We start from the raw sequence: 12,466 nt of genomic DNA on the forward strand, positions 1-12,466 counted from the left end.
CACCTGATTTAATGGAGGACATATCAATTCTTATGGGTGACTCAATTTTGATTGTGTAGTTACTTTATTAACTAATTCATTGTTACTTTTTTATTTTCAAAAGCCTTTTTCTTAAAACTTGATTTTTGATAAAAATTTGCCACATTCATATAGTTTTTTTTAATACTATATTCCCAACTTTCATTTCCTATATGTAAAGAAAAAAGTTTTGTTATCCATTTATGTTCAAGAATAGAGAATAGTGAAATTATGTGGAATGAGTCTCAAATAAATATTTAAAGAGTAATAGTAATGTTTTAAAAATGGGATCATTGATTTACGGTTTAATGGTTCAACCAATAGTTTATTGGGAGGGATAGCACCATATTTTCTAACGGGTGGAGACATCCAAATTATTGACAAAAAGTTTATCACCATATAAATGCTTAGACATTAAGTCAAATCAAATTTTAAGTTGACATAAAATCACTATATTGTAACTAATGAATGAAAGAAAAAGAATAAAAGAGAAAAAATAAAAACTCATATGTCTTTCTTTTAACTTAACATTATGCTTTTATTTTAACAATTAAATTTTAAAAGAAATCTTTTATTTTTGGCTTAAATATGTTGGAGGCCCCTATAAAATAGGGGTCCTTTGGTTTAAGCCCCTACAAAATTTTTTCTTGGGAATAAGCCCCTAATGAGAAAATAATATATAGTGATAAGCCCCTGCCGTCAACTTCCGTTAAAAAATATATGAGTCAACAAACGGAGCTGACGTGGACCTTTGCCACCTCATCAAGTGGGCCCACAAGCTGTTGACGTGGAAATGAGAAGAGAAATATGAAAATGTCAAATGTGGGATTTGAACCCAAGACCTAGAGCATAATGGGCAACATCCTTCCCACTAGGCTACAAGCTGCATCTTTAATACAAGTGCAAAATTTGATATATATCTCATTTAAACTTACAATTTTTTTTAAAAACACCATAATCAGGATTCGAACACCATACATGGAGGATCATACTCAATGTCCTTACAATTGAGCCACTAGCTCATTTTGTTATTCATGCGCACAACAATATATATATATATATATATATATATATATATATATATTATGTAAAAAAAAGAACAAGAATTCAACCCCACTTAAATCATAAAAAACTATTATTTTGTTCTTTCAGTATATATACTCATTAGTACTTAAAAGAAGTCAATATATGAACTCTAATAAATTTGTAAGATTTAACTTTTTTACGTTTTAAAGTTTTGTAAATATGTTTTTCTATTTACATTTAATATTTTATTTTGTTTCAAATTGATACATTATATTTTTTTGAACTCCAATTGATACATTATATAAGAGCGTATAAGAGCCTAAAAATGTAATTTTTAGAACTACCACATCAAATTTATTTAGCATTATCAGTTTGTTTTTAAATATATATTTAGTTTTGCGCTAAAAATACATGCATAAATTAGGCATTGACTTAGTGGTTAGAGCCTCCTCCATGAACCTCTATGTTTTGGGTTCAAATCATGCTTAGGACATTTTTAAATTTTTGGTTGAAATATTAGCAGCTTCAGTTTAAATAAGATATATATTAAATTTTGCACTTATACTAAAGATGCAGCTTGTAGCCTAGTGGGAAGGATGTTGCCCATTATGCTCTAGGTCTTGGGTTCAAATCCCACATTTGGCATTTTCATATTTCTCTTCTCATTTCCACGTCAGCAGCTTGTGGGCCCACTTGATGAGGTGGCAAAGGTCCACGTCAGCTCCGTTTGCTGACTCATATATTTTTTAACGGAAGTTGACGACAGGGGCTTATCACTATATATTATTTTCTCATTAGGGGCTTATTCCCAAGAAAAAATTTTGTAGGGGCTTAAACCAAAGGACCCCTATTTTATAGGGGCTCCCAACATATTTAAGCCTTTATTTTTTGAATTATGCATGATTTAGACCAATTCAACACTTGGGCTCACATGTTCGACCGGTTATTGGCCAGTTTTCATAGGTTCCGAAATTGACGTTTTTTCCTTCAAATGGACCGGTTACTCAACCGTTCAACGTTCAGACGAGTCGGTCTGGTTCGCTCGTCTGATCTGGTTTTCAAAACTTTGAGTAACAGAAAAAACATGTTTCACAAATATGCAGACACCCTCGGCTTTTGTACCCTAGTAGTATAGTTTTTTTTGGAAATTACAGCTTTGGAGTATTTATTTATTTATTTACTAATCTAGTATAAATCGCCCCTGTCAGTGGCTATTCTATTTATTTTTTTAAAGAATCGCCAATAGCACTGGCGTTTTCATTTTTTTTTTTCGTTTTTTATATAAATCGCCAACCATCTTGGCGTTTTTTTTTTTCTGACAATCGCCAACATAGTTGGCGTTTATTACCTTTTAATTTTTTTTAAATCGCCCACACGTTTTTTTAATATTTTTTTAAATTACTAATTAAAATGGTATTTAATCAATTGATGCTCACACACAATTTTATGTTATTACTCACTTTTGCAGCACTTTGATAATAAATTATTTGGTCTACCGGCAAGTTCTCGTGCTAAGCTGAGGATTTGGCATGCAATTGGGACCTGAGTAAGATGACCAATACTCTTCATCCCCAACTAAACTATGTAATGCATATGTTTATCTTTAAATATCGGTTCAAATATTTATGATTAAAGTGCTGCAAAAGTGAGTAATGACACAAAATTGTGTGTGAATATCAATTGATTAAATACCATTTTAATTACTAATTTAAAAAAATTAAAAAAACGTGTGGGTGATTTAAAAAAAACAAAAAGGTAAAAAAGCCAACATAATTGGTGATTGTCAGAAAAAACAAAAATAAAAAATAAGAAAACGCCAACATGGTTGGCGATTTATATAAAAAATGAAAAAAAAAATGAAAACGTCAATGCTATTGGCGATTCTTTAAAAAAATTAAAAAAATAAATAAAATCGCCACTAACCCACTGTTAGTGGCGATTTATACTAGATTGGTAAATAAAAGAAAAAATACCCCAAAGCTGTAATTTTCAAAAAAAACTATACTACTAAGGTACAAAAGCCGACACCCTCTGCACCCTGCCCCCAGCCCCCCACCTCCTTGAAGGTATGAAAAACGGTAGAAAGGGGGGGTTTGAATAACGTTTTCAGTACAAAACTTCCACCTTAAAGATTTTGACAAATCTTTCGAGAACTTAAGTGCTAAAGATAAGAGATAGAGAAGCACACAAGGATTTTATCCTGGTTCACTTGATAAATCACTCAAGCTACTCCAGTCCACCCGTTAAGGTGATTTCTTCCTTCTTAGAATGAAGGCAATCCACTAATCAGGTAAGAGTTACAACTGCACTTGAAACCTACAAGTGACTAACAATTACACTGACTTAGCTCACACTAAGATTCACTCTCTTAGTCTTCTCTAGGATCCGATCAACCTTGATCTCCTAAAGGAACTAAACAAACTGTTTATCAAAGAAATGTTTACAAGAGATTTGCTTCTAAAAAGCTAATAGTAAACTCAATGAATTTCAGATGAAAGAAAGCTTAGAATATTTTGAATATGTCTTGCGCGTATGTGTTGCTTCTTTTCTTCGCCGCTTCTTTCAATTTTCAGCCTCTATATATACTCCAAGGATTAGGGTTGAGCGTTGCATGGGAAATGCTACCGTTGGAGGGCAGTTCTGGAAAATCCAGCTTCTGCTGTGGCTGAGAACGTTAGGTAGGTCGTCAGGAAGGTACACTTGCTTTTGTACTTGGATAGCGACTTGACCTTTTAACCTAGGAGACTTCTGATCAGAGGAATGCTTCGTATTGGAACTTGTGAAGCCGGTTGATCAGAGTCAGAGGGAAAGCACAGATCCTCTGACCATTGTATCTTCTGATTCTGAACTCAGAGGGAAGAACATGGCCTTCAGAGTTTCTTGCTTCTGGACTTCAGAGTTTCCACTAATCAGCTTCTGGATCTTCAGAGTCTTCTACACCATCAGAACATCTGAACCTTCAGTGTTTCTTGGTTATCAGAACTTCTGGATCTTCAGAGCTTCTAGCGACTGAGTCCACATCAGAGTTTGTATAGCTTCAGAACTTCTGAAGCTTTTCCACTGTTCATACTGAACATGGTGAATGCGAAAGCGTTGCTTGGGTTACTCTTTATACACAGTGCTTCTGATTTGTGTGAGATTGAGTTGAGGTCAGAGCCTGTAAATAGCACACTCAGAAAAACACGTTAGAGTACCACAATTGTTCATATCAAAAGGTTAACTTGTAATCATCAAAACATAGAGTTGTACTACTCGATCAAAACTTGATCTTACACTCCTAACTGCTTCACTCGAACAAAGTATAAAAAACTAAGTAAATTCTTTTATGTCGGTCAAAACTTGGTTAATAACAAGGGGTATTTCTATTTGTAAGACCATTCTTGTCCATACACTAAATGTATGCCAACATTCATTAGATATAGGATCAAATAAACAAACCGTTACATCAATACAAAAGAATAAACAAGCTGACAGTAGCTAAGGAAAGCCTTCTAGATAAGTGATACACTAGCACTTTACATGCCATAAAAATTAAATCAATAAGAAGCAGTAAAAAGTGGTGAATCTTAGATTCAAAATCACAACTTGAATTCGCAAAAACACTCGGGCAGAGCAGAGCCTCTTCCCATGACAAACTCATCTCTGTGAACCTTCCATAGGGCTTGCATCAATTCCTTCCCCCTGAGACCCCGTGAAGTTAATTCTGCAAAGCCTTTTCTACTCAAAAACATAGTTTTGTACAACCCTTTGAAAGCTCTCATTGCTGCAACCATCTTGTCCATGTTTCCAAAATATGTAGCTATGTAGGAATCACTATTAATAGATATATAATAATCCAAAGCAGCTTTTGTATTGCCATGCATGCTAGTGAAGTCTTCCCCACTGAGAAGACTAGACTTGGTATATATTTTCGTGTAAGTATCTGTTAACCCTTCAATTTCCATCAAACCATCTCCAGCAGCCAAGTATATATTTGTGGTTGGTGAGATGGAAAGAGCTTGAAGTATTAAAGCTGTCTCATTAGGTGTAAGGGGACATTTCCCCCGCTGTCTCCATATGCGGGCTAAGTCACCAGTCCATGGTTTTCTGTCCACTTGTGCTGCTTCTATGGCTTTGATGGAAGCAGGCGAAAGGCCTGGGTATTGGCACTGGCTGTATGCAACCATGTCAGGCTCAAAACGAAGATGAAGCGACAAAAAGGGTTTAGGTATTGCATCTAGAAGCTTAGAGGCTTTCATTTCCAACACTCTGGTGAGACGTAATGCCTTGTAACAAGCTTGACAGAGAGAAGCTTTTGCATACAAAGGGTATCTGCAAAGGTAGGAGAAATAAATTCAATTACAATTCTTAATGAAGGAGGGAGGATGGAAGAAGGGGGAATTCTTCACAACTGTTTATTCTTTCTGGATGTTGAATAACATTCATTTTGTTATTTAATTTAAGTGATTTGGCTTCATGAGGACAGAAGTTGCTTGCACAGTCATTTGTTGTATGAGACATCAAATGTTACAACTGAATTATTCTTGAAAGTATTAAACAGGAAACATCATATATGAGCAGCAGAGGAAACTTTTTGGACAAGCTCATAGCAATAATAGATACTACATATTATGGTTGACGAAATGATAATGGATGATGACAAAGGCTGTCAGAAATAAGCGCGCAATGAAATGTTGAGAATATAGCCATCATATGTGCACTGGCAAATTAAAGTGACATTCTCCAATCAAAATACAGGAAAGAGAAAAAAAAAAGGAAAGTATGGAAGCAAAAGCTCATTCAGCAAGAAATTATTGAACCAACAATATCCAAAGTGTTTATGTTTTAAGAGCAATTAAATTCTGGTCTTAGAACTAAAAATGAGAGAGTTATGAGTTATCACAAAGTAGTAGACAGAAGTGAGATGCTTAGCATACCTGTCCCTTCTTTGGGACATTGCTGGTGTGATGGAAATGTATTTGTGTTTCAACAGAGATGGAAGAACGCTTTCTACATAATCAAATTGACCTTTCCGTTTGCTACAGTCCACTTGAACGGGTTCTTTTGATGCAATCTCAGGGGGCAACTCTTTTATGACTTTGACAAAGCCATTCATCTGCTGAATGAAGTAGTCTACATCATATACATCCGCAAAACCACTGAAATAGCCAATATTCAAAAGTTTTTTCAGCAAGATTAAGATAAACAGAACCATGAAAGTTAGAATAGCATGCATTAGATGACAGGACAACCCAATTTACTAACCAATCTATAATTATAATTTCCAGTCTGAAAATGCAAATTAAAAACAATGCAATAGAAATGGAAAGATGAATTACCTTGTTTCATTCCAATATGAAGCTACTTCAAACTTCGGCAGGACAAGAGTTGCATTTAACAGACGAGCAATGCCCACACCATCACAAAACTGCAGTCATTGTAGATTTCATCTCAATAAAAAGGAAGAAGAAAGATCACTAAACATGTTCTAAGGACCTGGAGTTGAAATTCAAGAGTTTTCTTCAAGCACTCACATCTCTTCGCATCTGGTTGAGTCCCCCGTAGCAATCCACTCTGATATATCCATTGGTCTCTAATGGAAGAGCTGCACCATTTCAAGAATAAAAACAAGGAAAGCAGTTGTCTGCAATGAAAGCCAGTTAAGGTAGATTCAGAAAATAAAAAGCCAATGAGCAACCCTCACCCTAGGCCTCAACCAACTTGATCCTATCCATTGCAAATTTTATTAGCAAAATTTTGAATTCACGAGTTGCATTTCCAAGTTCAATTATCAATGAAACACCAAACCTTTGCCTAACGTTCCAATTACTTCCATTTCAAGTATTTTCTAAAAGTTAAACTACTATCAACAAATTGTCTAAGTTAAACTACTATTTCAAGTATTTTCCAAAAGTTAAACTACTATCAACAAATTGTCCCCGAGGGTTAGCTCAAGTGGTAAGTGACTAAGAGTTAGGGACATAAGGGTTGGGTTGGGGGGAATGATAGATGAAGGGTACATGGTTCGAACCCTGAGGAGGGACTAATTTACTGACATTACTAACAACTAACATTTGCCTATAAAAAAAACTATCAACAAATTGAAGTTATGCTCCCTATGAGACTCCTATGCTATTTTATGAATCCAAAAATAGCAAATTACATTCAAAATGACAAAATTTAACCTTCAAAGCTGAAATTTAGTGGAAATAAGTATCATTGGATTAAGCAACAAAAAATACCTGTTTGAGGCCCTTGTAGCCACCAATTGCAAGGTCTCCATTCCATGAGTCTCCGAACACTCCATATATCCACCTCTCCTCTGCACACCAACAATTCATAGATCACAAGATCAGAAACCAGAAAAAACAAAAAAAAAACAAAAAAACAGAATGTTACTGCCCAAGATGCTAAGTTCTATATTGAAAATGCCCATTTGCCAAGTTCAAAACTTTATGGCAGAGAAAACCCAAAAGAGAAGGGAGGAAAGTGAAATTGTGAACTTACAGTGAGGGTTCCCGAGAAATCTGATTCAGGGAGAAAGGGGAAGGAGGCGATAGAAATGCGAGAAGGAAGAGGAGAGAGAGCGAGACGACGAGAATGCTGAAAAAGGGTTTCACAGAGAAAACGACCATTTGATTTCACAGATTCGTTGTTGAAGATGATCTCTCTCTCTCTCTGTGATTGCGATGAAGATGGAACCAGTGCAAATTTGCTAGGTGTATTCAATGTTTTGGTTCTGCAATTGTTTTTTTTTTTTTTTTTTGAAAGGATTCTGCAATTAATTATTCATTCCTATTTTTGCTTTTCAAATGAGATGCAACTCTTTTCCAGCTAGAAAATATTTGTTTATTTTTTTGGTGAATTGTCCTAGATTTGAAGGAAAAAATCTACACCAACAAAATTACACAAAAATAACAATTGAATGAAAAAATAATTGTTTAAAAACTTTTTCAGTTTTAACTATTACTAAGAAATAAATTATTTCATCTTCTTAAAGGCGAATAACAAAACCAACACCTTCTCTGGTGCATTATGTTATATGATCTCCTCGTCGTCTTCCTTCCCCTCCTCTTTGTCTCTGACCTTCTCTACCACCACAATCATCATGACAATCCTCATTCCCTCCCTGTTAGCTTCACCGTGTTAATGAGATTTAAACATAACATCTTACCTAACATTGAGTTTATGAATCACATCTCTCATAAAGTTTTTACATCATTCATTCTTAACCAATGTGAGACGATAAACTCCCACTTGATTTCTCAACCGTCTCTATTAGAAATCATAACACTCAATGATCTTTGTATTTTAGATTTTTATGAATTTTCAATATTTTTAATATATGTGAATCAACCAGGTTAACTGACCAACCTAAAATGGGTTAAGACGGTGGGTGGGCTATTCTTTGGCTCACTACAAAAATATACAGGCCGGAGCAATTTACTTTTTTGCAAATCTAAAGTGAGTTAAATCCCCATGGGCAAATGATTTATTTTATGACCATTTCAGGCAAGGAGTTCCTTTGCATTTTAGTTCAGTAATAATTTTGTAGTTTCAGGAAAGAAAAAAAGAGAGTTAAACTTCGGACCATTCTTGTTGCGTAGCATTGAATATTAATTTTACAAGAAATATGTAGATTTTGTACTTTTGTTGATGCCTTTTTTTATAATCCAATGATTGTTATCCTTCCTAAAGGATGAAAATTCATAAATATATGAGATATTTGTACTGGCTGCTCCCACCCTCAGATGGTAATGGTTGGCTCTGTGAAAATCCTAGGCACCTGTGGTATTGGTTGACACCCGAGCTACACATACACCCAGCAAGATATAGAAATAGAAAGAGATGAATGGAAGATATGATAGTCATAGGAAAAAAGAGCAAGATAAAAAATGAGTGAGAATATAATGGAAGAGAAAGTAAAATGTGAATGAATAGAGTCCCTTTCTCTTTTCGAAAAAAAAAAGTCCCTTTCTCATTTATTCTTATAGGTAAGATTCATATTGTGCTAATGAAAAGGAAATTTCACAGAACCGAACACTTACAATTAAGTTACTTACCTGGCAACCCTATCCAATTAGCAATGTTAGTAATCAGCAATTGTAAAACCATGGATATCTGTAATGAAATGTGAAAACTGAAAATGCATCTTCTCTTTAGTATAACGATGAAGAGAACCCAACAACAGTGAAGACACAAAAAGCCTCTATTTATAAGTTGAAGAAATGAAGCAAATAAGTAGTTCAACATCGAGTCTCAGTCTATAATGAATTCTATGCTTGTCTGCTAACTACAGATAACACACGCGCAACCGCAAAGTCGTTAAAGAGTACATATTTTCATCCGATCCATGTGTGATACTCATGAACTTCAAGCAGTGTCCTCTTCAACATCTCCATTTTCACCATCTTCAGCAGCAGCTGTAGCCGCAGCAGCAGCCATCAACTCATCAAAGTTTGCGGTCTTCCCAAGCAATATTTCAATCTAAAACACAATTCATCATGTGTAGAACTTAAAAAGAAAGTCATAAAGCAGAATCCATAGTCATAGATTGGAAGGATTCAGACAAAACATATTCTAGAGTCAGCAAGGATTGTGTTTCCACTCTTACCTTGGCCTTTTGGACAGGTCTAATTCTAGAATCATCCTTTATCTCAACAGTTGAAGTTGTGATTTCTGTATAAAGATTCCAGGAATCAAATTATTTGTATAATCATTTGAGTACCAGAAAGAGAGAGGAGAAAGGGAAACATTTTCCAACAAAAAGAGGACATAGTATCTCACTCTTTTCAACAGCAAGCCCATTGTTTTTCAGAATTTCAGCAACAGTAACCACAGTGGCAATAGCTGTGACAACAAAATAACACAAGAAATCAGAAATAGGAAAAATATAACCAAGGAAAAGATAGTAGTACTAGAAAGGGGCACAATATACAAATCATGAAGTAAAAAAATAGTTTTAAGTTTTCATGAGAGAAAAGTAAAAAAAGATAGAACCCTTAGTCTTGAGTGTTCCTCATTTTAGTTTAAAATACACACACACACACACACACGCTCTTAAATCCTAGTCCTAGATTAAGACTATAAATAGGAGTTTAAAACAGAAGGGCACTTTCGGAGCAGAACTTCAATGTAGTCAAGTCAGTAGACAGAGACATGTATCTCTTAAGTAAAGTGTTTCCAGGATACGTGGGGTTCAACAAATAGCCAACACAATTCATCCTAACTCTAAAAGCAGATTTTCCAAGTATATGTTGTGGCTGACTGGTTGCTAGCTCAAAGATGTTATGCGGCAGCAAATTTATGCAACCTTCAGGTTTGAAACAGGCATGGAGGACACATCTACATCCGGCATTATAAGCACAAACTTTGAAACTGAGCATAAAAGGTTATAGGGCTACAGCATACTTAAAAGTTAAAACAACCCTTCTTTGCTCCAAACCCAATATTTGGGGTTTGTATATTCCAAGTTAAAGAAGAAAGAAATAGGTAATGCTTCAGACAAATTGACAATGTCAAGACTCAAGGCTCACAACCAACTCTCATTCTTTGCATTTTCTCTTGTCTAATTACAGTCTCATTTCCAATACAAACATAAAAATAGCATACAGCCAAGTCAACAAGTTACTTTAAAGTCTCCTTCACAAGTCTGTCATGAAATGTTCTGAGTCTCCTCATTTTAGTTTTGAATGTCATTCTACTATCTCAAGGGATAAATATAAACAGAAGGGCCCTTTGGAACTGCTTTTTCAAACAAAAAAAAGCCGTTTTTTTCAATGCATAAGCTATGTAACTCATCCTCAAATCTCAACTTCTCTTTACATATGATGCCATTAGCAGTTTAGCACTAGCAGAGTAAAACTCCTTGAGAATGACATCAGATCCTAACACTAGCAGGCTTAGACAACAAGAGTATTCCTATTCTCACTCTGCCCAATTAGAGAAAGACAGAGTGCATGTTCCTCAAAATCACGTTAACACAGAAGCAACACTATGAAGCTTCTCCGCAAACGTGCTTTGGAGTGTATGTGCCAAACACACATCCAAATATAATGAAAGTCACAGACGCGACGCAACGCAACTAAAGAAACAAACCTAGAGGCTAAAACAGCACTTTAACCACATGTTCAACCTAAGAATGCCTATACAATTACATGCTCCGAAATGTAACATTTACACTTGTTACAAGCCTAATCTGACACAGTCATAGTGATATCATGTATTAAAAGTGTTCAAATCAAACCCATTAACAGGAAGATTTCACATTAAAAAACGGACAAAAATAAGATTGAATACCCATTCCAAGTGCTGAGAGCTCAACATCATTGTGCTGTTGCATGTACCTCTGCAAATGCAAACAGTGATCAAATTAAACATGACACTGACGAGAAGAAAATTGAAATTGAAAATCGAGATGAAAATCATGTATGAAAATTACCTTGGCGAGATTGACGTAGAAGAAGAGGGGCTTCTTGGTGTTGGAAACCTGAATGCGATTCTTCTTGTAAGAATCGGAGATGTCGATGTTGTTCACTGCCTCCGTGATTGCTTCCATCGCTGTGTGTGCGAACAAACCCTAATGGATGAATGAAGAGTGTTTCCCAAAATCCAATTCTTTGCGGGAAATAAACGAAGGGAATTAGGGCTTATTTATACTGGTCCTTAATTAGTACAGTACTATTTTAAAAATAAAATAAAAAAACTAAGGTCTAAGGGCATAGTATTATTTGCTTCACCAAAAAACAAAGTTAAGTGCATTTAAGGGTAAATTTAATATTTGTCTAAAAAGGGTGAATTAAATATCTCAATTTTTTATTATTACAAATTTAAATTACTTAATCGCTTTCTTCCTTTTACTTTTTTTTACTCAAAATATAAGTAGATTAAATCAATTAAAATAAATTAAATTATTTCAAACTTTATTTCAGGCAAAATTTATCAATACACTACACCAATAAAACAAATCTTATTTATCCTCACTTAAAATTAAAAGTTAAAACAGTGAGTTGTTGGTTTTTTTGAGTTTTTATTTTTTTGAGTGATTTATTAGTGTGGAAATTTTCATCCAACCAATAAGTTATTGGTTGGGACCAACACAAAACCGAAACTCTAAGCTCACATACTTCAAAATGCTTCTAATTTTATTAATGTTTTTTTAGGGGTTATTAATGTTTATTAAATTGAAGGAAAGTCGAAATGCCTACAATAGAAAGATAGTTACAACGATTAAAAATGATTGTTTAAATCTCTCAGTTGAAAGTTCAATTCTTAAATATTGTACACTCAAAAGGACATTTGGCTTCAATCATACATTCATACCCGAGTTGAAATTTCAATAAAAAGTATATCATAAAAAAATTATTGATAAAATAACCAAAAATGCAGTTAAGGTTTTTTTTATTGTCTCCTTTTTCTTTTGAAAATCGAAGGGGCTAAAAGC

General features: G+C 34.6%; 2 protein-coding genes across 3 annotated transcripts; both read right to left on the bottom strand.

Annotated features, from left to right (window-relative positions):
- Positions 1-4,344: 4,344 nt before the first annotated feature.
- On the bottom strand, positions 4,345-7,820 carry LOC130745818 (O-fucosyltransferase 13). Of its 2 annotated transcripts, none has more exons than XM_057598206.1 (6): positions 7,531-7,820; positions 7,266-7,345; positions 6,558-6,628; positions 6,363-6,451; positions 5,961-6,182; positions 4,345-5,355 (listed from the first exon to the last, which is right to left on the bottom strand). In XM_057598206.1, the coding sequence occupies exons 1-6, from the start codon at positions 7,656-7,658 to the stop codon at positions 4,623-4,625; spliced, it is 1,323 nt and encodes a 440-aa protein (XP_057454189.1). In that variant the 5' UTR covers positions 7,659-7,820; the 3' UTR covers positions 4,345-4,622. The 2 variants fall into 2 exon arrangements, with proteins under 2 accessions (XP_057454189.1, XP_057454190.1); XM_057598207.1 differs by having other exon boundaries at positions 6,558-6,667; positions 7,531-7,590.
- Positions 7,821-9,218: 1,398 nt separating this feature from the next.
- Positions 9,219-11,683, bottom strand: LOC130745819 (uncharacterized protein At2g34160-like). Its single transcript, XM_057598208.1, has 5 exons — positions 11,465-11,683; positions 11,323-11,371; positions 9,811-9,873; positions 9,638-9,702; positions 9,219-9,510 (listed from the first exon to the last, which is right to left on the bottom strand). The coding sequence occupies exons 1-5, from the start codon at positions 11,579-11,581 to the stop codon at positions 9,397-9,399; spliced, it is 408 nt and encodes a 135-aa protein (XP_057454191.1). The 5' UTR covers positions 11,582-11,683; the 3' UTR covers positions 9,219-9,396.
- Between the last annotated feature and the right edge of the window lie 783 nt (positions 11,684-12,466).

The sequence above is a fragment of the Lotus japonicus genome, chromosome 3 (genome assembly GCF_012489685.1).
Source record: "Lotus japonicus ecotype B-129 chromosome 3, LjGifu_v1.2".
Taxonomy (NCBI): Eukaryota; Viridiplantae; Streptophyta; class Magnoliopsida; order Fabales; family Fabaceae; genus Lotus; species Lotus japonicus.

What these genes read in the sequence shown, in the direction of transcription:
- LOC130745818 (XM_057598206.1), bottom strand. Translation starts at nt 7,658, where the DNA reads ATGGTCGTTTTCTCTGTGAAACCCTTTTTCAGCATTCTCGTCGTCTCG. An exon ending in TCAACCAGATGCGAAGAGAT is followed by an intron (nt 6,452 to 6,557) that starts GTGAGTGCTTGA and finishes CAATGACTGCAG; the next exon opens with TTTTGTGATGGTGTGGGCAT. An exon ending in TCATATTGGAATGAAACAAG is followed by an intron (nt 6,183 to 6,362) that starts GTAATTCATCTT and finishes TGGCTATTTCAG; the next exon opens with TGGTTTTGCGGATGTATATG.
- LOC130745819 (XM_057598208.1), bottom strand. Translation starts at nt 11,581, where the DNA reads ATGGAAGCAATCACGGAGGCAGTGAACAACATCGACATCTCCGATTCT. An exon ending in TCTACGTCAATCTCGCCAAG is followed by an intron (nt 11,372 to 11,464) that starts GTAATTTTCATA and finishes TTGCATTTGCAG; the next exon opens with AGGTACATGCAACAGCACAA. An exon ending in GACCTGTCCAAAAGGCCAAG is followed by an intron (nt 9,511 to 9,637) that starts GTAAGAGTGGAA and finishes ATTGTGTTTTAG; the next exon opens with ATTGAAATATTGCTTGGGAA.